The sequence below is a fragment of the Zingiber officinale genome, chromosome 5A (genome assembly GCF_018446385.1).
Source record: "Zingiber officinale cultivar Zhangliang chromosome 5A, Zo_v1.1, whole genome shotgun sequence".
In the NCBI taxonomy this organism is placed as follows: Eukaryota; Viridiplantae; Streptophyta; class Magnoliopsida; order Zingiberales; family Zingiberaceae; genus Zingiber; species Zingiber officinale.
The window spans coordinates 7,330,281-7,354,129 of NC_055994.1; the positions used below are offsets into that span (position 1 = coordinate 7,330,281).

At 33.5% G+C, this 23,849-nt stretch overlaps 2 protein-coding genes across 4 annotated transcripts in view; both read right to left on the reverse strand.

Annotated features, from left to right (window-relative positions):
* LOC121979569 (phospholipid-transporting ATPase 2-like) overlaps positions 1-5,305 on the reverse strand; it is a 34,922-nt gene extending 29,617 nt beyond the window's left edge. For 2 of the 3 annotated variants that reach the window (XM_042531565.1, XM_042531568.1), the window contains exons 1-2: positions 5,102-5,305; positions 4,316-4,488 (exon numbers count right to left, since the gene is read on the reverse strand). In XM_042531565.1, coding sequence (XP_042387499.1) covers positions 4,316-4,437 — 122 coding nt within the window. In that variant the 5' untranslated portion in view covers positions 4,438-4,488; positions 5,102-5,305. The remainder of the gene's footprint in view (positions 1-4,315; positions 4,489-5,101) is intronic. The other variant, XM_042531566.1, reaches the window with a different exon arrangement.
* A 1,605-nt stretch (positions 5,306-6,910) lies between these two features.
* On the reverse strand, positions 6,911-14,179 carry LOC121979570 (protein PAT1 homolog 1-like). The gene is made up of 5 exons (XM_042531569.1): positions 13,740-14,179; positions 13,156-13,337; positions 12,102-12,158; positions 11,023-11,092; positions 6,911-9,909 (listed from the first exon to the last, which is right to left on the reverse strand). Exons 1-5 carry the CDS (start codon positions 13,828-13,830, stop codon positions 7,817-7,819), a joined length of 2,493 nt encoding a protein of 830 aa, XP_042387503.1. The 5' UTR covers positions 13,831-14,179; the 3' UTR covers positions 6,911-7,816.
* Positions 14,180-23,849: the final 9,670 nt, after the last annotated feature.

A 23,849-nucleotide genomic window follows, 5' to 3' on the forward strand; every position in this document is an offset into this window, starting at 1 on the left:
GTGAATCGACTATAGTCATCAATAAACGTCACAAAATATCTATATTGTGCATGGGAAGTAACTGGAGTAATGCCCAAACATCACTATGTATTATCTCAAAGCATGTTTTAGCACGACCACCATGAGTAGGAAAAGGTAGAACTTTACTTTTCCCAAGTTTACAAGTAGTGCAGGCAAGAGGTAATAGATGTTTAAAAGACTGAATGTTGTCACCAAGAAAGCCATTCTTCATTAAATTAGATAAAATCACATTATTCGGATGGCCCAATCGTTTATGCCAAATATCAGCCTTATTTGCAGTAACAATAGAAGAGAAGGACAAATTTCTAGGAACAGAAAACTGCAACGGAAATAATCTTCCCACTTTAGGCCCCTTCGCGATCACCTGACCCGACACCTGATCCTGTACAATACAATCATCACGAGAGAAATGTACATCACAGTGATTATCAACCATCTGACCAACAGAAATTAGATTTGTAGACAACCCAGGAGAGATAAATATCACCAATGGCTGTAATTGGAAGATTACTGCCATTAGCAATCTGAATATTTTGTGAGCCATTATACTGTCGTACATTATGCAACAGATCAGGTGACCCAGTCATATGATTGGACGCCCCAGAATCAACAATCCATGAAGAAGAAATATTCATACCTTGGCCCTGAAGAGTAAGAGTAGAAAAGGCTGTGAGAATCATCTGTTGGACCATCTCTGACGTAAGAACAGATTGATTGGTGCCAGTGACTGTAGATGTAGGACCAATAACATTCAGATTTGGAATAGTAGCTTGAAAAGCTTGGGTTCGTCGATTTTTCGGACGTGTAGGACACTCCTTGATAATGTGCCCATGTTGCTTACAATAGTTGCAGAATTTCTTACTGCAGTTGCGAGCAATATGCCCAAACTCCTTACAACTATAGCACTGCAGTTGATCCTTACCACGGTTCCTCCCTTAAGCAGCATAAGCAACATTGATAACTGTAGATTTTTCTAGTGATGCACCTAGAACAGCTTGGGTAGCCAATCTTTGTTCTTCACGCAACAATTCTCCAAGACATATATCCAAAGAAGGAACTGGATTTCTATTTAGCAATCCAGCCCGGGCAACATCAAAGTCTGATCTCAATTTCATTAAAAATTGATCGCGTTTACTAACTTCATGAATTGCCTGAATACTAGCTAAGGCCTCCTTTGGTACTTTTGAATATATAATATTAGAATATTCACCCCAAAGATTAAGAAATCCAGAATAATATTGCTCAATAGAAAGATCACCTTGACTGAGGTTACCAATCTCAAGCTCTAGTTGAAATCGCCTTGCAGTATTATCTTGATGATATATTCGTTTCAGGTAATCCCACATCTCCTTAGCCGTATTAAAAGGACGTAAATTGTTCACCATATGAGCTTCGATGGATCCGAGAAGCCAAGAGATAATTCGGGCATCCTTTGTCTCCCATTGACCAAGGTCCTTAGCGTTTTCAGGAGCCATTAAAGACCCATCAATATGACCCCAAAGCTCCTTCCCTTTCAGAAACATCCGGAACTGAAATTCCCATGTTGCATAATTCTTTCCGGTAAATTTGATTGCCAAAGTCTCCGTAGGTATTCTTCCAGAAAAATTCTCATTAGCCATCCGAAAAACAAGTCAATCCAGAAAAACAGAAATCTTAATCCAAACTCTCAATCACAAGTAAATCAACCGAGAGAAAAAAAAATTGTTGATTGGAAATCAACCCAAAAGAAACAAACCAGAGAGCTTTAAGGGCAGAAGAAATTTCAGCCTTTCTTTGGCTCTGATACCATGACAAAACAGTTTTGAAATTCCAGAAAAAAGTGTCCCTTTCTTCTCCGGAGCTTTCTCATTAAATAGAATTGCTTTACAATTAATCTTTAGTAACAAAGTAAATATAGCTATCATATTAATTACTGATAATCTAATTTAAGTATGTACTAATTACAAATAATCTACTCTAGGTAATAATATATACACAGCTAATTAGCACAATTATGGCAAAGTAAATTCCATATTTGATAGGCCATAATATCTGCCATTGATATTGCCAAATCTTGGTTCTGATTTTAGTAGTTATATTAAAAAAAAAATCGAGTTGTATAAATTGACAGGTGAGAGGAAGTGAGAGAGAGATTTACTTTCCACTAGTGGAAAGAGTGGGAGGGAGAGAGATGTTGAGGTTGCATGCATCCAAATCACATAAATAATTTTTATATTTAATGTTTTGAGTGTGGTTTGGATGCTTTGGAAGTAGGAATTGAAACCTACGGTTGGCAGGAGGGGCAGAACGAGAAGGACGCCCAAAGCAATGCGCCATTTGGTCATTCTCAAAGTATGGTGCGCAATTTGAGAATTTCCCAACTTTGTGTGCGCCATTTGGTAAATCGCCGTAAAATATAACATGCATATAACTAATATCTAAAGCTTTCATCACTTGCCAACCAAGTGTTATACAAGTTACAAGTTACAAAGGTAGCATAGGGTTTTAAAGTCTAGATAAGAATTTTTCTTCATATGTAGGTTGCTTTCGTCATATATGGTTATTTGTGGTTGCTATGTGATCCCTATCCACATACATTTGTGTGGATGCCTTCCAAAGAACAAATATAATAGATAAATTGATTTCTTGCCCAACAACTTGAACCTTTTTAATAAGTGGTTAGCCAATTAACTGTTTAGTTCAAAATTTCTTGTTTAGCCATTAGTTATATTAGAATCATATATGTTGTGTCCACATGCACTATTCTAACTCGAAATCAATAAAACATGGATCATAAAACAATCAACCTATATGTTTCTCTTATGATATATATCTTGAAAAATTGCCTTGATCTAAAGTTCTTTATATCCTAGTCTTTAGGTAATACACAAGTGCTTGATAACTTCAAGCATAGCCAAGAGGTGGTTAACTGCATGAGCCAAAACATATAGATGTTGCAAGTTCCTTTAAATCAATATTAGCAATCATCATAGAGCATCATAACGCATAGTACCTAAAAGGATGTCATCATACGGGTCCTTAGGCATACAAGAAATGAATGAAGCATGGCAATCATAAGAAAAGGTTTGACTTTACAAATGAGCAAGGGTCATTGGTGGTGTAGACACTAATTGAGAATGTTTTTATAATCGAATGTGGTATAACGGAGATTATTTAGTTGAATAACTTTCTAAGAGAATAGGATTATAATATTCTTTTTCGCAACAACTAGGGCGGTGTACACCTAGTGCAAATTTGTTTTTCATTTAAAGATGAAACTCATTCAGTTGAAGTACCATTTCATCAGAGGATTGGTGAATAATGGAATATTGCCACCTGTGAAAATATGAAGCTTAGAGAACTCAACACATGCTAACCAATCAAGTGATGGTTGAGAAATTTGAACCTTTACAGTTTACAAGGCCTCAATTGGCCTTCATGGTCAGTGTTGAGAAGGGCCCCATATGAAGAGTGGATCGGCATAAGCAAATTTAACAGAGAGAAAAATTCAATAGTGAAACCAATATATAAGTATGATTTGACTGTTATATTGACCAAACTAGATGTTTTGTCTGCTAGATGTTCCATTGATCAAGTGTTCCCACAAAACCAACCTTGATGTTCATTGATGTTGTCCTTTAAACCTTGGGTAGCACCTTAGACTACATAGAGTGTCAATAAGGATCCACACGTTTAACAATCTCCTACTTAAATATTGGTTTCACTATTGAAATATTTTCTCTGTGAAACTGCTTATGCAACTAACTTAAATTGTAGGCCTTGATGTCATCCCTAGTTAGCAAAGTATAAAGGTTTTTGTTCATAAACCATGTTGAAGAAGACTTTGTTAGGCAAGGCATTCTAAGCGGGCTCCCTAAAGTTTCATAGTCATAACTATGTGAAATATAATGCCAGTAAACCTATTGCAGGGGTTTTTTTTTCATAGAAACAGAAACTAAACAACAACAAAAGGCAAAAAAAAAGCAGGAAGGTCTTGGAACAGAAGAAACCTACAGGCAGCAATTTGTCTACACAGATTTTGGTTTAGCAGCAGATTATTATTCTAATTGCGTAGCAGCTAAAAGGTTTTGGCAATGAAGATAAATTATATTAATGGTTCGTTAAGAAATTTGAATAATGCAGGAAATGCAGATGAATAGTTGAAGGGATATGCCTAATTTATTTCACATACAAATTCTACATGCTCACCAAAAAATGAAACAAAGAAAAAAAGTGTTAGATAATTATGATGAAAGTACACAAGTAATAAGTAACTTGAAGTGCTAATGGATGAAGTTCAAAAAAGCTTCCAAACCTGAACTGCTCCCATAAATTCTTAGGAAGAAAATTCAATATAGTGTATTTTCTGTTTGATATTCTATTGTCACAGTATAGGTTTTGCGAGGAATCATCATTGATGTAGACAAAGCGTTTCATTGTAGACAGAGACTATCTGCAATGCATCTGATAGATAAGCCAAAGTATCTCCTATCAACAAAGATGGCAGTGTTTAGAGTGCATCGAATTTCATAAATCTCATCAAAAATGGCATAAAAGAGCCACCAAAGAAATTCCAATAATTGATGATGTAAATGCTATATTCCAGATGCCAATACAAAACAGCAAGGTGCACTAAAGAACATGGTCCAGCCTTTACATTAATTTGTGGTAATTAATTAATATCTATATGAGTATCTTTCTACTATTTCATGATCTGCATAGATAAAATAACCTTCTTTATAGAAAATTATTTAGACCGAATTCCTTTTCATGCGTCTCATGCAGAGGTTTCTGACCTTCACAACAATAAAAACTAACTTCAGAACAAAAGGCTCCCCCATCAGGGCGAGAAATTTGACATCGGGAAGAATTATTTTTAAAAAATGATGAAGTAATTCGACGGTAGTTAAACTTATTCGTGATCCGATTCAAGACAATTTCTCGGATCCGAGAATATCTCAGATCATGAAAAGTCAATAGTCTAAATCGTTTAAAAAATCGAAGAAACCGAACGGATCCAAATCGCCCAATTCGGTGCGATGATGGTCGGAAAAGGCATAGGCTTATTCGATTAGATCTGGGAAAGGAAAAAAAAACTAACTTTTGGAGACTAACAGAGTTGAGCTTCCACCGGCGACAGCATCAACCGCGACAGCTGCCAGAGCGAGAACGACGAGGAGGATAGGCGTGCGACCGAGGGAGCGGCAGGGTGCCGAGGAGCAGCTCTCGCGGTCTCGCGGGTCTTCCAGGAGGAGAGACCAGTCGAAGCCCAAGGAAGCGGCGAAGAAATTACGCACAGGCACAGGTTGTCATTACATTTGTAATTACTATTAATTTATCATTATTCTTAATTACAAAAGTAATTATTTTTCTAATTAAAATACAACAACAACCACCAAACTTTTTCCCACTAAGTAGGGTCGGCTATATGAATCCTTTTTTTGTCTTCCTCTTCCTTATTTGATATGCATGTTTATCATAGTTTCACATCGCCTAACTGGAGCATTTATTGATCATCTAAGTACATGTTCGTATCATCTTAAACGTGCCTCTCGGATTTTGTCCTCAATAGATGCAACTCCGACTTTCTCTCTAATGCTCTCTTTTTTCTTATTTTGTCCATCTTTGTATGTCCACACATCCACCTTAACATCCTCATCCCTGCAACTCTCATCTTCTGCTCATGTGCTCAAGTCATAGCCCAACATTCAGCTCCATATAACATAACAGGTCTAACTGCGGTTTTATAGAACTTACCTTTAAGTTTAAGAGGTACTTTACGGTCACATAAAACACCCCGCGCTCCCCTCTATTTCACCCATCCTGTTTGTATTCTATGTAAGACATCTCTCTCAATCCCTCCATCATTTTGTAAAAATGATCCTAAATATTTAAATCTCTCGGTTCCGGACAACTCATCCTCTCCTATCTTAACAATTGTTTCATTACTTCTAATATTACTAAACTTGAATTCCATATATTCTGTCTTTAATCTACTAAGCTTAAAATCTTTTCCTTCTAGAGTTTCCCTCTAAAATTCTAGCTTAGCATTTACTCCTTCACGTGTATTTATCTAATTAAAATAACTTAAATTATTAATTTAAAAACTGATTTAATGTTAATAAATTAAATTAAATATTTTAAATCAAATCATATTAAACTAAATAAAAACAAAAAAAATCATGGACAAGATTGCTCTCTAAAATAAAATACTTTTAAAATATTATTAAATAATATAAATTTTATGCATGTGATAAATGTTTAACATAATCTTAATTGAGCTTATAAAAAGCCCCCTTCATAATAAAAAAAAATTGAAACGAATATGAAAAAAATAAAATAGCTTTAAAAGAGAAAAATTAATTCCACCGTTTTCATTTAACTATCATAAAATTTAATTTAAATTACTTTAAAATGTGCTTCAGTTTACTAAAATACATAAATAATTATTAATATTTTACATTGGTACAAATAATAGATTTAATAATATTTTCATTATTGTATATCTTCTCAATTATATTATCAATATATTTGTAGGAGCTCAATTAGAAGTTAATGACAAAATATCATTAAATTAGTTTCAAACAAAAATGTAGATAAGATATACTCTTGTTTTTTTCCTAATCCAGACATCTGACTCATAAAAAATTTTTACACTGATCATCAAAGTAAATCAAAAACCACATATTGATCCTAACGGACAATATGTCCAGAGTAAAATTTGAATCCTCATTACCTAGCAAATTCATCCCAACTCTTACTATCGCACCGTAACCCCGAAGGCATATACAAACTAAAGAAAGATAATCTACAAATTAGAGGAAACATCATCTACCTTGACTGAAACTTGAATACTTGGATTATCAGAAACAAATATCATCAAATTACCACAGTATCACTACTAGACTCATTACAAAACCCATAGCTTTTAGAATAAGCATAATCAATCATTTTCTTTGAAGTACACTAGAATTGCACCCTTGCTGATAACAGATGATAGAGGAGACAAATATGAGATCATAAATAGCACAAAACTAGCTGATCACTATTGTCTTTTGCAAAATACACACTGAACCTGAGTTTAAACCAACAAAAATTGCACACTCCACTAGTTTCTTCTTCTTTCCCAACAATGATTCTGCATTTGGCATACATCTTAACTGCTAAAGAATCATTGATCCAAGCGCAGAGTTTGTCGAAGAAGTAATTTTGATGCTTCAATTGAGAATGAGCAGATACAGTTCACACAACCGTAATGAAAAAGCAATCTAAAAGAGTTAAAAACTAACAAGAGACAACCATTATGAATCCATGTAACCTTGAAGGAAGAACTACAAGGGTGTCGATTGCATAGTGCAAGTTATGTACTCAAGACTGGCTAGATGAATCTTCTTACCAATAAAGCATGAAAATAACATGGTCTAGGCGCCACCACCACCCAAATGCTTTAATACAAGGGGGAGAAAGTAGTAACAACAGTGCTTGTTTGTCTCTCAAGTCACTTCTGATATTTCTTTTTGGAGTTCTTCCAGAGAAGCAATCTTTATCTTCGTTGAAGACTGACCACCACTCCACCCGGCACAAGTGGCACAACTCCTATTAAGACAATGAAGCTAAGAGTACTACCAACATGAGAAAAGAAGTTACCTGATCCCACAAATTCCTTGGCCCAACATAATATTCAAACCATGGCTCAGTTAATTGAAGAGCCAATTTTGCGAGAAAACAGAAATACCATTTACCACACCGTTCTTGATATCCATCTATTTTCTCTTTTTCAAAGGCATCAACTAAGAATAGATTCCAAGATTGTTGGTCAGCTAATACTTCCATGTTCACTAAAAGATGTAACAGGCATCAATTTCTGTGCAAAGTCAATCAAAACCTTGCGTTGATGCTCACTTGTATGAGGAAGACTTGCCCGTAAGAGATCAACAGGCATCTCCCTTCTTATTGCAATAGTTGCCTCAGAGCCGAGTACCGCATTATTTGATGCCCCGCCAAGTAACATTTGCAGAATGCTATCATATTTACTCAGACAATATTCCGTCAGAAGCCCAAAGAAAGCATCAAATGATGCCTGCCACAGAGTCCGCTTAGATATGCTGTAAGAGCCTGCAGCATGAGGATCTGTCAGAAGATGAGTTGCTCGATCAAGAACAGATTTTATGACAATGGTGGCTCCATCACCAGAAGCACTTCCAATTGGGCGAAGAGGTGGTTGTTCAGTTGAACAGACAATGGCAGCAAGACATGCACTGAGTGCACTTAATTCCATATTGTGCACGCAAAAAGAAACAGTCTTTGCTAGGATTTTCACTGTTTCTGATGAACTGGAATCTGATGACAAACCACCAAATAAAAACCTCAAGTGCCGGAAAATGGCCATGCAGACTATTCTTGTGAGATCACTTCCAGGGTTGAGGAGTTGAAGATAGCGTGATATGAGTTTCTGGCCCTTGGCAAGAGAGACTATGCGAAGGAAGACAATGTCATCCTTTGGACCAAGACCAGAATAACCAGATCCACCAGGTCTCAGTGGATCAACAAGATTAAGTGATGCTGCAAGTCCATCCAGAGAAACCTGTCTTCTCCGCCTCAGTTGTGATCCACCATCTTGTGGAGGATTGTACTGCAAAAGCCGATCAATATCATCTACATCAAGGAGAAGGTAGATCCCATCTTCAATGGTGATTCTAGCAGCTACAAGTGGCTCCTGCTCAAGGGACTTCGTTGAAGACTTCTGTTCACACAAGCCATCCGCATAACGGGGCAGCATGTCAACTTCAAGAAGAGGGGAAGGTCTGCGAACTGAAGAGAATGGAACCTTCCCTGCTGCATCAATCTGAAGAGATGCATGTGATTCATTACTACCACGTGACCGAGAAAGCAAGTCTTTTATGCTTCTTGGATAAAAATTGTTTTTCGGCCTTCCAGTTGATTTCTTTGCAAGACAAGCTTGGTGATAATAGTCAGTTATATAAGGATCGTTGTTGTGGCTTGCTGCATTTTGCATCTTCAAAATGCTTTCTATTTCTTCAGGTGCCATGTACTTTGATCTAATCTGTGGCCATTTGTTATCTCCTTTAGAGCTGCCAGTATCAGAGGACCCATGAGAAAATCGAATATGCTGCCTTGCTTTTTGTGATGCCCTGTGTCTATTGTCTCTTAGATCAGGCATGGGAATAGCTAAGTCAAACTTGTTCCTCATATGCGAAGGGGAACAATGGGGGTCAAACAAATTAGCTTGCAAGTGAGAGAAACGGAGATGAGATGGTTGGAACTGTGGCAATCTATGCTGTTGATGCTGTGTTAATATTTGTGAAGCTATCAAATTGCTTGGCAGAGACAATTGTTGCTGAAGCCTGTTAGGTGACACATTGCCACTAGAAAATAGACCAGTATGGTTCAGCAAATAGTCCCTTGTCCAACCGCTAGTAGTAGGACTAGGAACTATGTTGTGGGCTACGTCATGACCATAGTGCGATGAATGACCCAATCTTCCTGAATGTTGCTGAGGATCAGAATAGGGGGCCAGAGTTAGACCAGGTAACTGGAACCCAGTATCAAGAGAGGGAATGCTTAAATGCCGTGTAAGATTTGATGGTGACTGAGATGGTCCACCATGTGAATCGTAGGAAGTGAAAATTGAGCTGGATGAAAGGATTGAGTCCTGACTGTATTGCTGCCTCCCCTGCTGCTGCTGCTGCTGAAACGGTTGTTGATAATGTGGCTGTTGTGGGTATGACGAAGCTCTGTACAATGGTTTTGATAAAGAATGTTGAGACGATGAGGGACGTGGTTGTGACCACCATCTCTTGCCCTCCTGAATATTTTCAGCATCTAATATTTGCTGATCAATCCAGTTTAAATAATCTTCATCCTGTGTCCAGTCTGCAGTTGAAGAACCTAAAACCAAAAAAAGATCTATTATTGAATAATTTTGGACAGAGAAGAAAAACTTTTTCCTTAAAAAAGTAGATCGCACGTTTGTGGGTTTCTACCAGCTATTGGGGAATTTGACCACATGGAGAAGGCAAAAACAATAAGTTGCAGCTCGCACTATTGCAGAAGTTCAGAGTCATTACCCAGGAAATTCTGGAGGGAATTTGGATGAAAAGATTGATGGAAGAATTACAAATGTCACTTGCTTGTCCAATGATACTCTATAGTGACAGTAAGTTCTCTATCAGCATAGTCAATAATCCTATTCAATATTATAGGGTGAAACATGTAAGGATTCCAGCTTTAAGCAAGTTGGGAACGAGAGAAATCAATTCACCAGCTTGAGGACTGCTGGACATCGATAGGAGGTTCTGAATTAATGGAATTGGGATTTTTTTTTCCCCTTTTTCAGGAGGTATTTGTTGTTTATGGTATTCCTCTCTAGTTATGGGATTTGCCTCTAGCTTAAGGACTCTTAGTCCTATTTCTTATTTGGAACAATCAATCAACTTGTATTTATTCTGGCGGAATAACAGTATTGAATCTATTGGTTATTCCCATCGTCCAATTCTTGTTTTAGTTTAGGGGTTCTTTCTATTTTTTATTTGGATCAATCAACATGAATTTATTTCTTTTCGAGTGATGGAATGACAGTATTGAATCTATTGAATGTTTCCATAATCAAATTTTTGTTTCAGTTTTTATTTTCTTTTCAATTTTCAAACTCCTTTTTCTAAAAAAAAAAAAATTATGACAAACCAAACACACTAATCCAGACAACAACTTATACTCTTTCTAATTTAAACAAATAAGCATAAAAAAAAAATCAGGAAACCATATTCTTGAAATCCTCTACATTTAGCAAACTCTTGCACTCAATCTAGAAAAGGCCCAAAATCATGTATTATTTGACAGTGGCCTTATATTACAATCAATTTAAAAATTCATTATTTTCATTCTTGCTAGAAGAGCAAATGTGATTATCCAGCAGTTAATCCACCAAAAAGTATGACATCACACAGTCAGACTAATGATCCCAAAACATATGCAGTATAGATGATAAACAAAACTACTTACTTTCTCTAGAAAAAGATCCTCTATCACCGATAACTCCAGCACTCCTTGGACCACTAACCACTCTGTTTAACTGTAAGTAAAGTTGCAGTAGCATTGATCAACAAGTAAACATAGAATAATAGTATGAACTAAAAAAAATGACAAATGACAAATGACTAGCATATAATACATAAATAGCAACTAAAATAATACTAAATTTCATGGAAGATGCACTAAATCTACAGAAGCAAGACAACACAAGCACAAGGAGCATATACAAAACTGGTAAAAAAAAATACAATGAGACTAAATTCAAAAGCATGCTTGCAGTGACAGGTCCTGACAGGCAATTATGCAACAAATTCTATTGTTTCAGGAATCCCAACCAGCATTATACACTAGCTTGTTTAATAGTTCATAATGTCCACACTTCAATTCAATGATAATTTAAGCTTGCTTCAACCAAATGGAAAACTAGAAACAAATTCTAGCATCATCAAACATATGAGAAAAGGATTTACATATCTGATTCAAATACAATAATAAGAACAGAATTTACCCAAAAGAAGATAACCTATGAACTTCTTGAGAGGGTATCAGCCAATTATCAAAGAGATAAATGTATAACCAACAGAACATGGCTTGCACATGCACGCGCGCACGCACACACAAAAGATTTATTCCATGCACAATGTGAACCAACCCATGCAAAGCAGAATGCAATACAATGATTAGCCAGCTGTAGCAAAAATGTGGGTTTAGCCAGTAGTCTCTGGACTTGTCACTATGTTACCAGGAAAGTGTTATCATAAAATGAACCCAAGGCTGAGATAGGAAGGAAATCGACCCCACCAAGAAATGTTTTTTTTTTCATAATAGGATATTTAAACATCTAACTTTAATATTTAATCTTTTATCTGTCTTTTTGGGGGAAAATGTCAAACAATTTTTTTTCTCTTGTACATGCATTTTCAGTAAACAATATAATGCAAACAATAGTTTATACTGGTAATCACACAAAATATACTAAATTTCAAATTCATGATTTATGTAAATCAAACAGCAATGGTAAAGTAGTAAATTATGATAAGTAAACCAACCTTTGCAAAAGTGCTTGCAAGGTCATCACCATCAGATAAATAGCCTAACCCTACAACCTGCACATGAAACAAGAGGCAAACAATGAGAATGTTCACTAGGAAAATGATTAAGCCAAATCTTTGATTAAATAATTTTCCATGAAAAAAAGAGAATCTTCTGCATAAAGGAAGATGCACGTGGGAACTTGTTATCTATACAAGAATCATTAGTTATGACCCTAAACAAATAAGTAAAGAGTGAAGGGGTAGAAAGTAAGTATTATAACAGGCCTATCAGTTGAGACTAACATTTCTCATGGTTGTTGCATAAGCAAAAAAAACATTGGAAAAGCTCTATAGAATATATCGCACGGAAATGCAGTGTCTTGGCTAACTATGCTGAAATTGAATTAAAACTCGAGACAACAACCAACATACTGCTCATTGTACTTTGGCAGGGGCAGTGTCATGCAACTAAAGGTAATATTATCATACCATAGGGGATGAATCAAAGTTATTTCCAAAAAATGCTGGAGAAAAAGCAAAAGAGCCCTTGCATGCATAGAAACAATATAACTTGCTCAGTAGTTCATGTATGATATTTTCCCTTTCTAAAATCTACCAGTATTTTCATCACATGGAGTTGTTTATTGTTCAGAAGTCAATACGGTCAAAAGAAAAAAAAATAGAGTGCATGTTTGTGTAGCATCCTGCATTCATTGAACAGTTTAACATCAATGTGCCAATTCAGCCTTCATCAGATACGTTAAACAATTGATAACTACATTTGGTCCTTGCAGGTGTCAGATTGTTTTTGACCAGTTTGATAATTGTGCACTGTTAAAAAAACAACTCTAGGCATGCATGAGAAAGTGAATATCAAAGACTATTAGACTGTTGGTTGTAGGAAAGCAAATAATTATGTATTTTGATGAAAATGTTGAGGTTTGTCCTTCGGCCAGGGCAGAGAAGAAATTAAAATCAAGAAAGAGGTTCAATTACTGAAGAAAGAACATGTTGCACTAGGCGTCACGTGAAAGGATACACAACATGCAATTCCATCACATTAAGGTACCTCATTTACATCTTGTACTCCGGAATGACCAACTTCCTCTCTGTCTTTAATAATAGGGAAGTGGTACTCATCATCGATCCTAATAAAACTAGCATTATGACCTTCATCGTCTTCCAAACACCCCAACTCAGCGTCTTCCTTTCCAAAGAATGCATATCGTGAGGCATCGAATAGGGCGTTATCTACACGAAGCAAAACATATAAGAGAGGTAGCAAATGTACGAAGTAAATCAAGTAATCAACAAACGGGCTGAGAAAACAGGTGAAGTAGCTATGGCGGAATGATAAATATTAGTTAAGCAGCTGTCAGCTTGAAGATCCAAAGGCCACCATTGACCTCGCAAATTTTGAGCGACTAAGTTCTCGGCAAAAGAACCAAAAAGACCTGCGATGAAACTCATACACCGCTTCCGACCAAGTAAGATACAGACAACAAATCATACTCTTTGGCAACCCAAATAATAGTTTGAAAAAGAAAAACACAATTTTAGTTCCCGATCGATGCTATGCCGTAAGAATCTTCCAATCAAACAAATCAGGACTCGCACGGTCGCACTCCGGAAAACAACCCAGAAAAAACTCACCTGCAACGGCATCGCCGGTTTGTTGAGGATCATCATACGGGCGTCTAGGGATCCCCGGACCCGAACCTTCCCCCTCAAATCGCCGCGCCATCTCCCCGCACCGTTAACCCTCGCCTCCCGGCAGCTGAAAACGCCGAATCAAGGACGCCAAGGCCGCAGAAAGAAAGCACCTTTGCATCAAATTCTGCCAAGCGGAGTCACCCCGTGCAGGAGAAGGAAACGGAAACGCAACACCCCAGCGACTCGCTCCACGAATCAAACACCACGATAGGAATCGGAACAAAGAAATGAAACGAACACAAGCGAAAAGGAGACGCCTTTATAGAGCGACAGGGGGAGGAGGGATGGCTTCCCCATTACTACTCGCTGTTGAGCTCCGATAGATAAAGACGACTTCTCCCCACCGCCCTTGCTTTCTCCTCTAACCTTTCTCTTTCCCTTTCGTGTTCTTTTTAGTTTTACTTGGAATTTAAAAATTAAAAAAAAATAGAGAGAGAGAGAGCTAATCTGTGTGTGAACCGTCACGATCACTCCATTGACTTGATTAATCATAATTTTAGGCCAGAAATTTAATAATCATAGGCATGGGATGCATTCATATTATTAACAAATATATTAAGCAACATCAGCATGTGAAATTTATTTTTAGGAAACAATTTACAAAAAAAAACATTGGCAAAAATCGAAAGGAGTCCATATAAATCAGTGCCCTTTTTCCATTAAAATCAAACGTCCCATTTTAGAGTAAACTATCCTATTTTAAAACGTATAATGTAGCAGTTAATTATTAATTTCTATAACGTATAATAACTGATTGATAGTTTCTATATTATACCGTAGTCTAGAATAATATTATTATTTTATATTAATTTTAATTTATTAAAGAGTAATAATTTAATTAAAATAATATTTAAATAAACAAAATAAATTTAGAGGAGACTGTCGTATTTCAAATGAACATCTAATTTTTATGATAGTATCATCTTAAGTAGATTTTAGAGTGATAATATAATTAAAATAATATTTTAATAAATAAATAAATTAAGAAACTCTTGATATTAACCGTATTTTAAATGAATATTATTTGATAATCATCAATTGTATAGAAATTAGCAAGTAAAATGCTATTATATGTAGTAGCGGATTATTAGAGTGATAGTTTAGTTAAAATAATATTTTAATGAGTAAATTAAATTAAAAAAAATTCATGATATTTATTATATTTTAAATGATCGATCGTAAACAAGTTAATAAATAGACTATTCGATAATTTTTATATGGTACAAGAGCCACGGATAACTACTATAATAATAGTGGGTCAAAAGTATTTTTGGGATAAAATTATTGATAGAGCATCCATTTAATTATTTTTTTTAAAATGTCCATTTAATGCTCTTAATTTGGGGGCCCTCCTTACAATTTTTTCCCAAAAAAGTATATGAGTGTGTTGGTTTAGATAAGAGCTGGGAAAGTGGAATTGGAATAATTTAAATAGGGAAAGATAAAGGGTTGAAGTGGAATATGCCATTTTGGAAAATTGGCGGTGGGGAAGATATAAAGCATCTAGGTGCTCCTTTTAGATGACCCTTTTCTTCTCGAAGAGCGAGAATAATAGAGGGCACTATTTTGATTTTCAAAATTAATTTAATGTATTAAAAAAAAGGCATTGCATCGTCACGCAATATTAAATTTGGATGATCCCATCGAGTTCTATATAATTTTTTTTATCAACTATTAATATAAATCAAAAAATATTCATAATGGATAATCTAAAAATTTAGTATTTTATAGTTACATGCCCTATTTAAAAGGAAATCTCTATTAATATATTATAACAGAAGATTGAATTGTGAATATCTAGATAATAATTTAACTATCTTCTAAAAACTTTTGTATCATAATTTGCATGGGCCTTTGTTATAAGATAAATAATATAATAATTAGTCATGATAAAAGAATATAAAATTGCATATGAATCGATTGTTTATTATGCATCTCTAAGTTTTTAGTATATGCATGCACTTGCACCAATATGCATGCACTTGCACCAAGATTAATAATATGATGTAAAATATGACGCTTGGGCATGTATGTGTTGGCACATCTTGGAATTAATTAATAAGGCTAAATTGACTATTTACTATTAATTTTTTCAGATGTCAATTAAAGGTGTCTCATTCTAGTCCCAATTGTGGAGCCAGTACGTCTACTAGATTGGGCATGATAGCTGAAGTCACATTGAATCTTAAAAAAAAGAAGCTATTTTCATTTATCAAGATTGTAATTAAAGAGTATATTAAATATCCTTCTTTGATCTCAATCTAATAATACTTACTGAATAGTTTGTGTTAGAAGACTATTGATGTAATCCGATTAAGATTGATCAGTTTAATTAAGATTAAGTGGATTCGAGTTTAAATTTTGATATTTGAATACTGTGTTAGAAGAGGTCAAGTAGGTTAAGATTAATCGAATATTTGACAATGTTTAAGAGAAAAATCAAATGGATCATAGAGTGACTGGATACTTAACTCGTAAAATTTTAATTGAAGATTAGGCAAGGTTAAGTCCTAACTCAAGGGTTAAGCAAAGGTAAAATCCAAATGGATTAAAGAGGACTACATATTAGAAAAGGAAAGTCCTAACTGCGGTTAGACAAAGGAAAGTCGAAGTGGGTCAAGGAGGATCGCACGTTAGTAAGAGGAAAGTCCTAACTGCGGTTAGGTAAGAGAAAAATTCAAGTGCCTCAAAGAGGACCGTACTCTGTGATAGGAAGTCCGACGAAAAGTTAGCATGAGATAGGAAGTCCCAATAAGTCTTGGTTGACTGAATATTGGATAAGGAAACCCTAGACTTGAACTAAGCAAATTAGGGTTGAGTAATCGATTGGAGCAATCAATTGATCCTAAACTAATCAATTAGAGCTTAATTTGCGAAGAGCACAAAAGATATCGTAAGCAATTGAGCAATTGATTTTGATATCTCTAATCGACTAGTTCAATCGATTAGCAGTTGAATCGATTAAGAAGAAAGCACAGTCGATTGAGAGTTTTGCAAAGTGAAGTTGCAAGAAAGAATAGCGGAATCGATTGACCTAATCGATTCAACCTATGCTAATCAATTAGGCATGGTTTTTGTTTGCAAGAAGTTTAATCGATTAAGTAATTGATTAGGAGAAGATTGTGAGCGAATAGTAAGTTTCTAAATCAATCAAGTGATCGATTGAACCTGCATAATCGATTAGGTAATCGATTGGAAAAAACAAAAAAAAGTTAATTACAAGATTTGAATAGACGAATTTGACGTGACAATCGATTGAGAGTAAGGTCAATCAATTGGGAACCTTAGATCGCGAGATAAAAGGCGTTTTCACAAGGGATTCGACACCTCTTCTTCTCCACTCTTCACCACCAATTTTTGGAAGATTCCGAGAGAAATGCTACTGCATTTTCGACTCTACAAAAGAAATTCAAGCAATAAGAAAAAAAGTAAGGTTTTCATTTGTATTGTATATACTGTGCGGATCCTTAAATTAATCATCTCAAGGAGATGTATATCACATAAATCCTAGTGTTAGCGATTGCTTCGAGTTTTCTGTTGCAAACGATTATATAATTTAATTTATACACTTTACCCATTTGAGTAAAATTATTTAAATTTTATCAAAATTATTTAAATTAATTAAAATCACTTTAAATTAATCTAAATCATTTTAAAATAGTATTAATTCCAAATCTTAAACTCTAAATACTATTATATGATTTATACACTTCACCAACTTATTAAAATAATTTAAATTTTTAAAAATTATTTTTAATTAATCAAAATTATTACCTATTCTATCCGTTCCAGAGTAACTTCTATATTTTACAGCAGCTGGTCAATAACTCTCCAAATAAGAAACAACGAATAACTACCGTACATTATGACAGTTGTGGATAACTACAACAATGTTATTGTTGGATGAGAGATATTTGGGATAAAATTAAATATCCAATACTGAGATTAGATGTTTTTTTATTTGTTTTTAAATTAAAAAAGTGACATTTCTTTACGATTTATATAATTTAGGATGTCATTTTAATTTTACCCAAATAAAAAAATTCTTCTTTAATAAAATCTGTGTGTGAACCGTCACGATCACTCCATTGACTTGATTAATCATAATTTTAGGCCATAAATTTAATAATCATAGGAATGGGATGCATTCAGATTATTAACAAATATATTAAGCAACATCAGCATGTGAAATTTATTTTTAGGAAACAATTTACAAAAAAAAACATTGGCAAAAATCGAAAGAAGTCCATATAAATCAGTGCCCTTTTTTCATTAAAATCATATAGACGTCCATTTTAGAGTAAACTATCCTATTTTAAAACTTATACCCTAGTAATTAACTATTATCTTCTATCACGTTTAGTAACTAGTTGATAGTTTCCATATAATGTGTAGTAGTTAATTGTTAATTTTTATAATAATAATATTATTTTATATTTATTTTGATTATTAGAGAATGATAATTTAATTAAAATAATATTTAAATAAACCAAACAAATTAATAGAACTTATTGACACTTACAGGAAGGGGAGTTTTGGCGTAACGATAAAATTATTATTTTATGATCAAAATTTCACGGGTTCAAATCCTGAAAATAGTCTCTTGTAAAAAGTAGGGTAAAACTGTGTATAATGAATTCTTTCTCGGGACCCCGCATGACGATAACTTCGTACACTAGACTACTATTTTTATTTGAAGGAACTTATTACAAGAACTTTTCGACACTTATTATATTTTAAATGAGCATTGTTTAATTATGATCAATTGTGTAGAAACTAACAAATAATTATTATAATATAGAGGAGTTGATTGTTAGCTTTTATAATAGTATCATCATATATTGATTTTATTTATTGAAGAGTGATAATCTTGTTGAAAATAATATTTCAATGATTAAAATAAACTAAGAAGATTCTATAACATCAACTACATTTTAAATGAATATTATTTGATCATGATCGATTGTGTAGAAGTTAGAAAGTAAAACACTACAATATGTAGCAGCTGATTGCTAGCTCCCACAATAATATCATTATCTTATATTGATTTTATTAATTGGGAAGTAATAACTTGATTATAATAATATTTTAATGAGAAAAATAAACTAAGAAAATTTCATGACATTCACTACATTTCAAATGAACATTATTTGATCGCAATCGATTAGATAGAAAGTTAAAAAGTAGTTACTACAATACATAACAATTGGTTACTAACTTGAATACATTATAACGGCTACTTGATCATTTTTATATGGTGTAGTAGCTATTGATAATTACAACAGTAATCTTAGTCAAAAGTATTTTTGGGATAAAATTATTAATAGAGCATCCATTTAATTATTTGTTTTTTCAGAAAATGCCCATTTGATGCTCTTAATTTAGGTCCTCCTTAAAATTTTAGATCCTCCTTACAATTTTTTCCTAAAAACACATACATGAGTGCGTTTGGTTAGATGAGAGTTGAGAAAGTGGAATGGGATTAATTTAAGTAGGGAAAGATAAAAGGTTAAAGTGGAATATTCCATTTTGGAAAATTGGCGGTGGGGAATATATATCTATATATATATATAAGTAGGGAAAGATAAAGGGTTAAAGTAGAATATTCCATTTTGGAAAATTGGCGGTGGGGAATATATATATATATATATTCTTCTTACTATTTTATTAAAAATCTCCCCGCTTTACTAACTATTTTGGTGAAGCCTAAAATAAATTTACGTTAATAACATTTTTTCTATTCACACTAAAAATATCTTACTATCTTACTATTTTATTAAAAATCTCCCCGCTTTACTAACTAACTTTGGTGAAACCTAAAATGAATTTACGTTAATATCCTTTTTTCTATTCACACTAAAAATAATTTTAAGGTTTATTAGTAATTCCACAAGTGAAACAATCAGTGATCTAGAGTTCGAGACTCAGCTGCGACATATTATTATGAATTTTTCTCATCATTAATTTTCTTTGGTTGTTTTATATAAAAAAATATAGTTTTAGTCCCACATCTTAGAATTGACAAGATTAAAAAAATTTCTATAAATATTTTAAATCAATAATATTAAAAAAATATACTTTTCTTAGTTTTTTTACTAAGATAAGTATAATATTAAATTAAATTAATTTTTTCATATGGAAACCTTACACTCGAAAAATCAAATAATTAGAAATTTCAAAGATCCAAATAATTCAAATTTTCAAAAGTCAGTACTTTACCCTAACGACTTTACTTTAGTATTTTAATGTTAAAATACACGCGACGCGTGTACATGATCACTAGTATATATAAAGCAACTGGGTGCTCCTTTTAGATGACTCTTTTATCTCCAAGAGGGCGCGAGAATAATAGTAGTTCGGATCTTTTGTCTTAAAATTATGTGTTTTTTCTGTTTCGTTTATCGATTAAATAGATAAAATCATATCTCAAAGATATTACATATATCTTAAAAATATCACGATCGATAAAGAAATACAGGGACATATGATTTCAAAATAAAGGATCCGAACTAAAATAATAGTGGACACTATATTAGTTTTCAAAACTAATTTAATGCACTAAAAGAAAAGGCATTGCATTGTGAAAAAAATATTAAATCAGGCAGCATCGATTTTTAGATAACTGATGGAGTTTTATATAATTTTTTATCGATTGTTAAATAAGTTAGAAAGTATTCATAATAGATTATCTTGAAATTCGTTGTAAGTCCTATTTTTTTAAAAAATCTAGCAATTGACTATAATTAGACAATATCCGGATAATAATTCGATGATCTTCTAGTAATAAATAAATAAATAAAAACTTACATCATAATTTTCATGGGCCTCTGTTAATTGCATGTGAATTGATCGCTTATGATGCATCGTTCAAGTTTTTAGAATATGCATGCACTTCCACCGAGATTAATAATATGTTGTAAAATATGACGCTGGTCCCCTCTTGGAATTAATTAATAAGGCTAAATTGACTATTTACTATTAATTTTTTCGGATGTTAATTAATTATGTCTCATTCTAATCCCAATTGTGGAGCCATTATGTCTACTAGATTGGGCATGATAACTGAAGTCACAATCAATCTTAAAAAAAAAATAACTATTTTCATTTATCAAGATTATAAAAATTATATTAAATATTCTTCTTTAATCTCAATCTAAATCCTCGTAGCTAAAGTCGCTATAGTAACTAACGAATAGCTTCTGAATAATTTTTATACGTTGTAGTAACTATCAAGTAATTTCTATACGTTTTGATTAAATTCTAAATCTTAAAATTTTAAATCTAAATTTTCAACTCTAAACACTATTACATGATTTATATCCTTTACCAACTTGTTTAAAATTATTTTAATTTTATTAAAATTATTTAAATTAATCAAAATCATTTTAAATTAATCAAAATGATTTAAAAATAGTCTTAAATCTAAATATTCTAAACACTATTATACGATCTATACACTTCACCAACTTCATTAAACTTATTTAAATTTTATCAAAATTATTTTAAATTAATTAAAGTAAGCTACTTAAATAGTTTTTACATATTGTAACCACTACAGAATAATTTCTACATTTTATAATAGCTAATAAAAAACAACGAATAACTGCTACATTATTCGATAACTACTGCAACGATATAGGATACGAGATATTTAGGATACAATATGGAATGAGATGTTTTTTTATTTTATTTTTAATTAAAAAAGTGACATTCTTTTATGATCTATATGATTTAGGACGTCATTTTAATTTTTGCCCAAATAAAAAAAATCTTCATATATATTTTTTAAATTTGACCATAAAATATTTTATTGTCTTTTTTTTTTTTGTTTGATGATAGGTAAATAATATATTATTGGAAAACATACAAAACCAATGATATTGCTGGTCTGAATCTCAGACATATGCCAAATTAGAATAGGTACTCATGATATTGTCCATGATTTGTAAAATCGTGATCCTTGATCGTAGGATCATGCGATCCTACAATCTAAAATATCGAATCAATTTTAGATCGTGAGGAATCATTTTTTGTAGTAGAATCATAGCAGAATTGGTAAGATTATAATAGGATCAGAGCAAGATTAGAATGATAGAAATTAATAAGTAGAGGAAAGAAATAATATAAATATTTTTAATCATCTTATTACTAAAATCAATAGATTTATTTATATAAATTGTCTAAAACAATAATGGAAAGATTAAATAAGACATGCAATCATAATAATTATAAACATAGTAATATAATAGACTTGGAAATATTATTTTTAGTATTTGATTTATGTCGATCTTGATTGTGTGCCAAATATAATAAATCTCAATTGATTGAAATCAATTAGAGATTATTTCCATTATTGTCATTACTCCCGACAAACTCAACGGGAGTGCCTGAACGTTGAGTTTGAGTTCTAACTTGGTGAAACGTTGTTTAGATAATGACTTGGTAAATATATCAATAATTTGATCTTCCGTAGAGATATAAGAAATCGAAAGTTGTGGAGTCGCCACACGCTTGTGAACAAAATGAAAATAAATCTCTACATGCTTGATACGAGCATGAAAAATAGGATTTGCCACAAGATAAGTTGCTCCAATATTATCATACCAGATTTTAGGCGTAGTAGTTGGGAAAAAGTGTAATTCCGAAAGAAGAGATTGTTGCCAAATAATTTCTGACGTTGCGTTAGCGATAACTTTATATTCAGCTTCAGCACCTGAGCGAGAGATTGTAGGTTGCTTTTTTGAAAGTCAGGAAACAAGATTTCACCCAAGAAATATAACATATCCACTAGTAGAACGTCTATCTTCAAGAAATCCAGCACAATCTGCATCACTGTAGGTAATAAACTCTCGTGAAGACTGACGATATAAAAGAAGATCATGTAGAATAGTGTCTTTGAGATATCGAAGAATTTTCTTAACACATTCCCAATGATGTTCAGTAGGAGTATGCATAAACTGACAGACATGATTCACAGCGAAAGCAATATCAGGTCGTGTAATTGTGACATATTGTACGGCACCAATAATACTATGGTAGATCTGGGGTCAGACATTGAAGAGGAAGATGAAGGTGCAGTGAAACCACCCTCAATGATTGGAGTGGAGATAGGACGTGCACCATCCATTTTAGCTCGTTGTAGGAGTCCAACAATATATTTGTTGTGAGAGAGAAGACAACTTTCAGAATGTGAAAGAAACTCTATGCCAAGGAAAAAATGAGCATTGCCAAGATCTCGAATAGGAAACTCTTGCCAGAGAAGATGTAGTAAAGTAGTAATACCATTTTAATCACTACCAGTTATTAATATATCATCCACATAAATCAGAACAAATATTGAAAATTCCTCACGACATTTGTAGAATAGGGAAGAGTCTGTTTTTGAGCCAGAAAATCCCTAAGAATGAAGCCAGGTAGATAGACGATGAAACCATGCACGAGGTGCTTGTCGAAGACCATATATAGACTTCTGAAGTTGACACACATGTGTTGGAAGTTGCGGGTGGATGAATCCAGGGGGTTGATCCATATAAACAGTTTCTTCAAGGTGTCCATAAAGAAAAGCATTAGAAACATCTAATTATCGTATTGGCCAATTGGAGCTAACAACTATAGATAGTAGCAATCTGATAGTTGTGATTCTGACGACTGAATTAAAAGTATCATTGAAGTCAATACCTGGCTATTGATTAAAGCCTTTAGGAACAAGACAAGCTTTGTAACGTTCAATAAACATCTGCATGATACTTAATTTGGTAAACCCATTTAGAACCCACAATATTCATAGATGGGGTACAAGGAACTAAGCTCCAGGTTACATTGCGAAGAAGAGCATCAAATTCTGTAGTCATGGCAGCACACCAATTTGGATCTCTGACTCCTTGTGTAAAACTAGAAGGTTCGACAAAATTTGAAAAAGCAAGAAGAACACGTGGAAGAGGATAATGAGTGGAAATTGGTTGACATCGTGCATAAATATCGCTTAGAGGAAGCATCTGCCGAGGAATGTCATCATCAGAGCTACTCGGAGATGAGTGCTCAGACGGACGA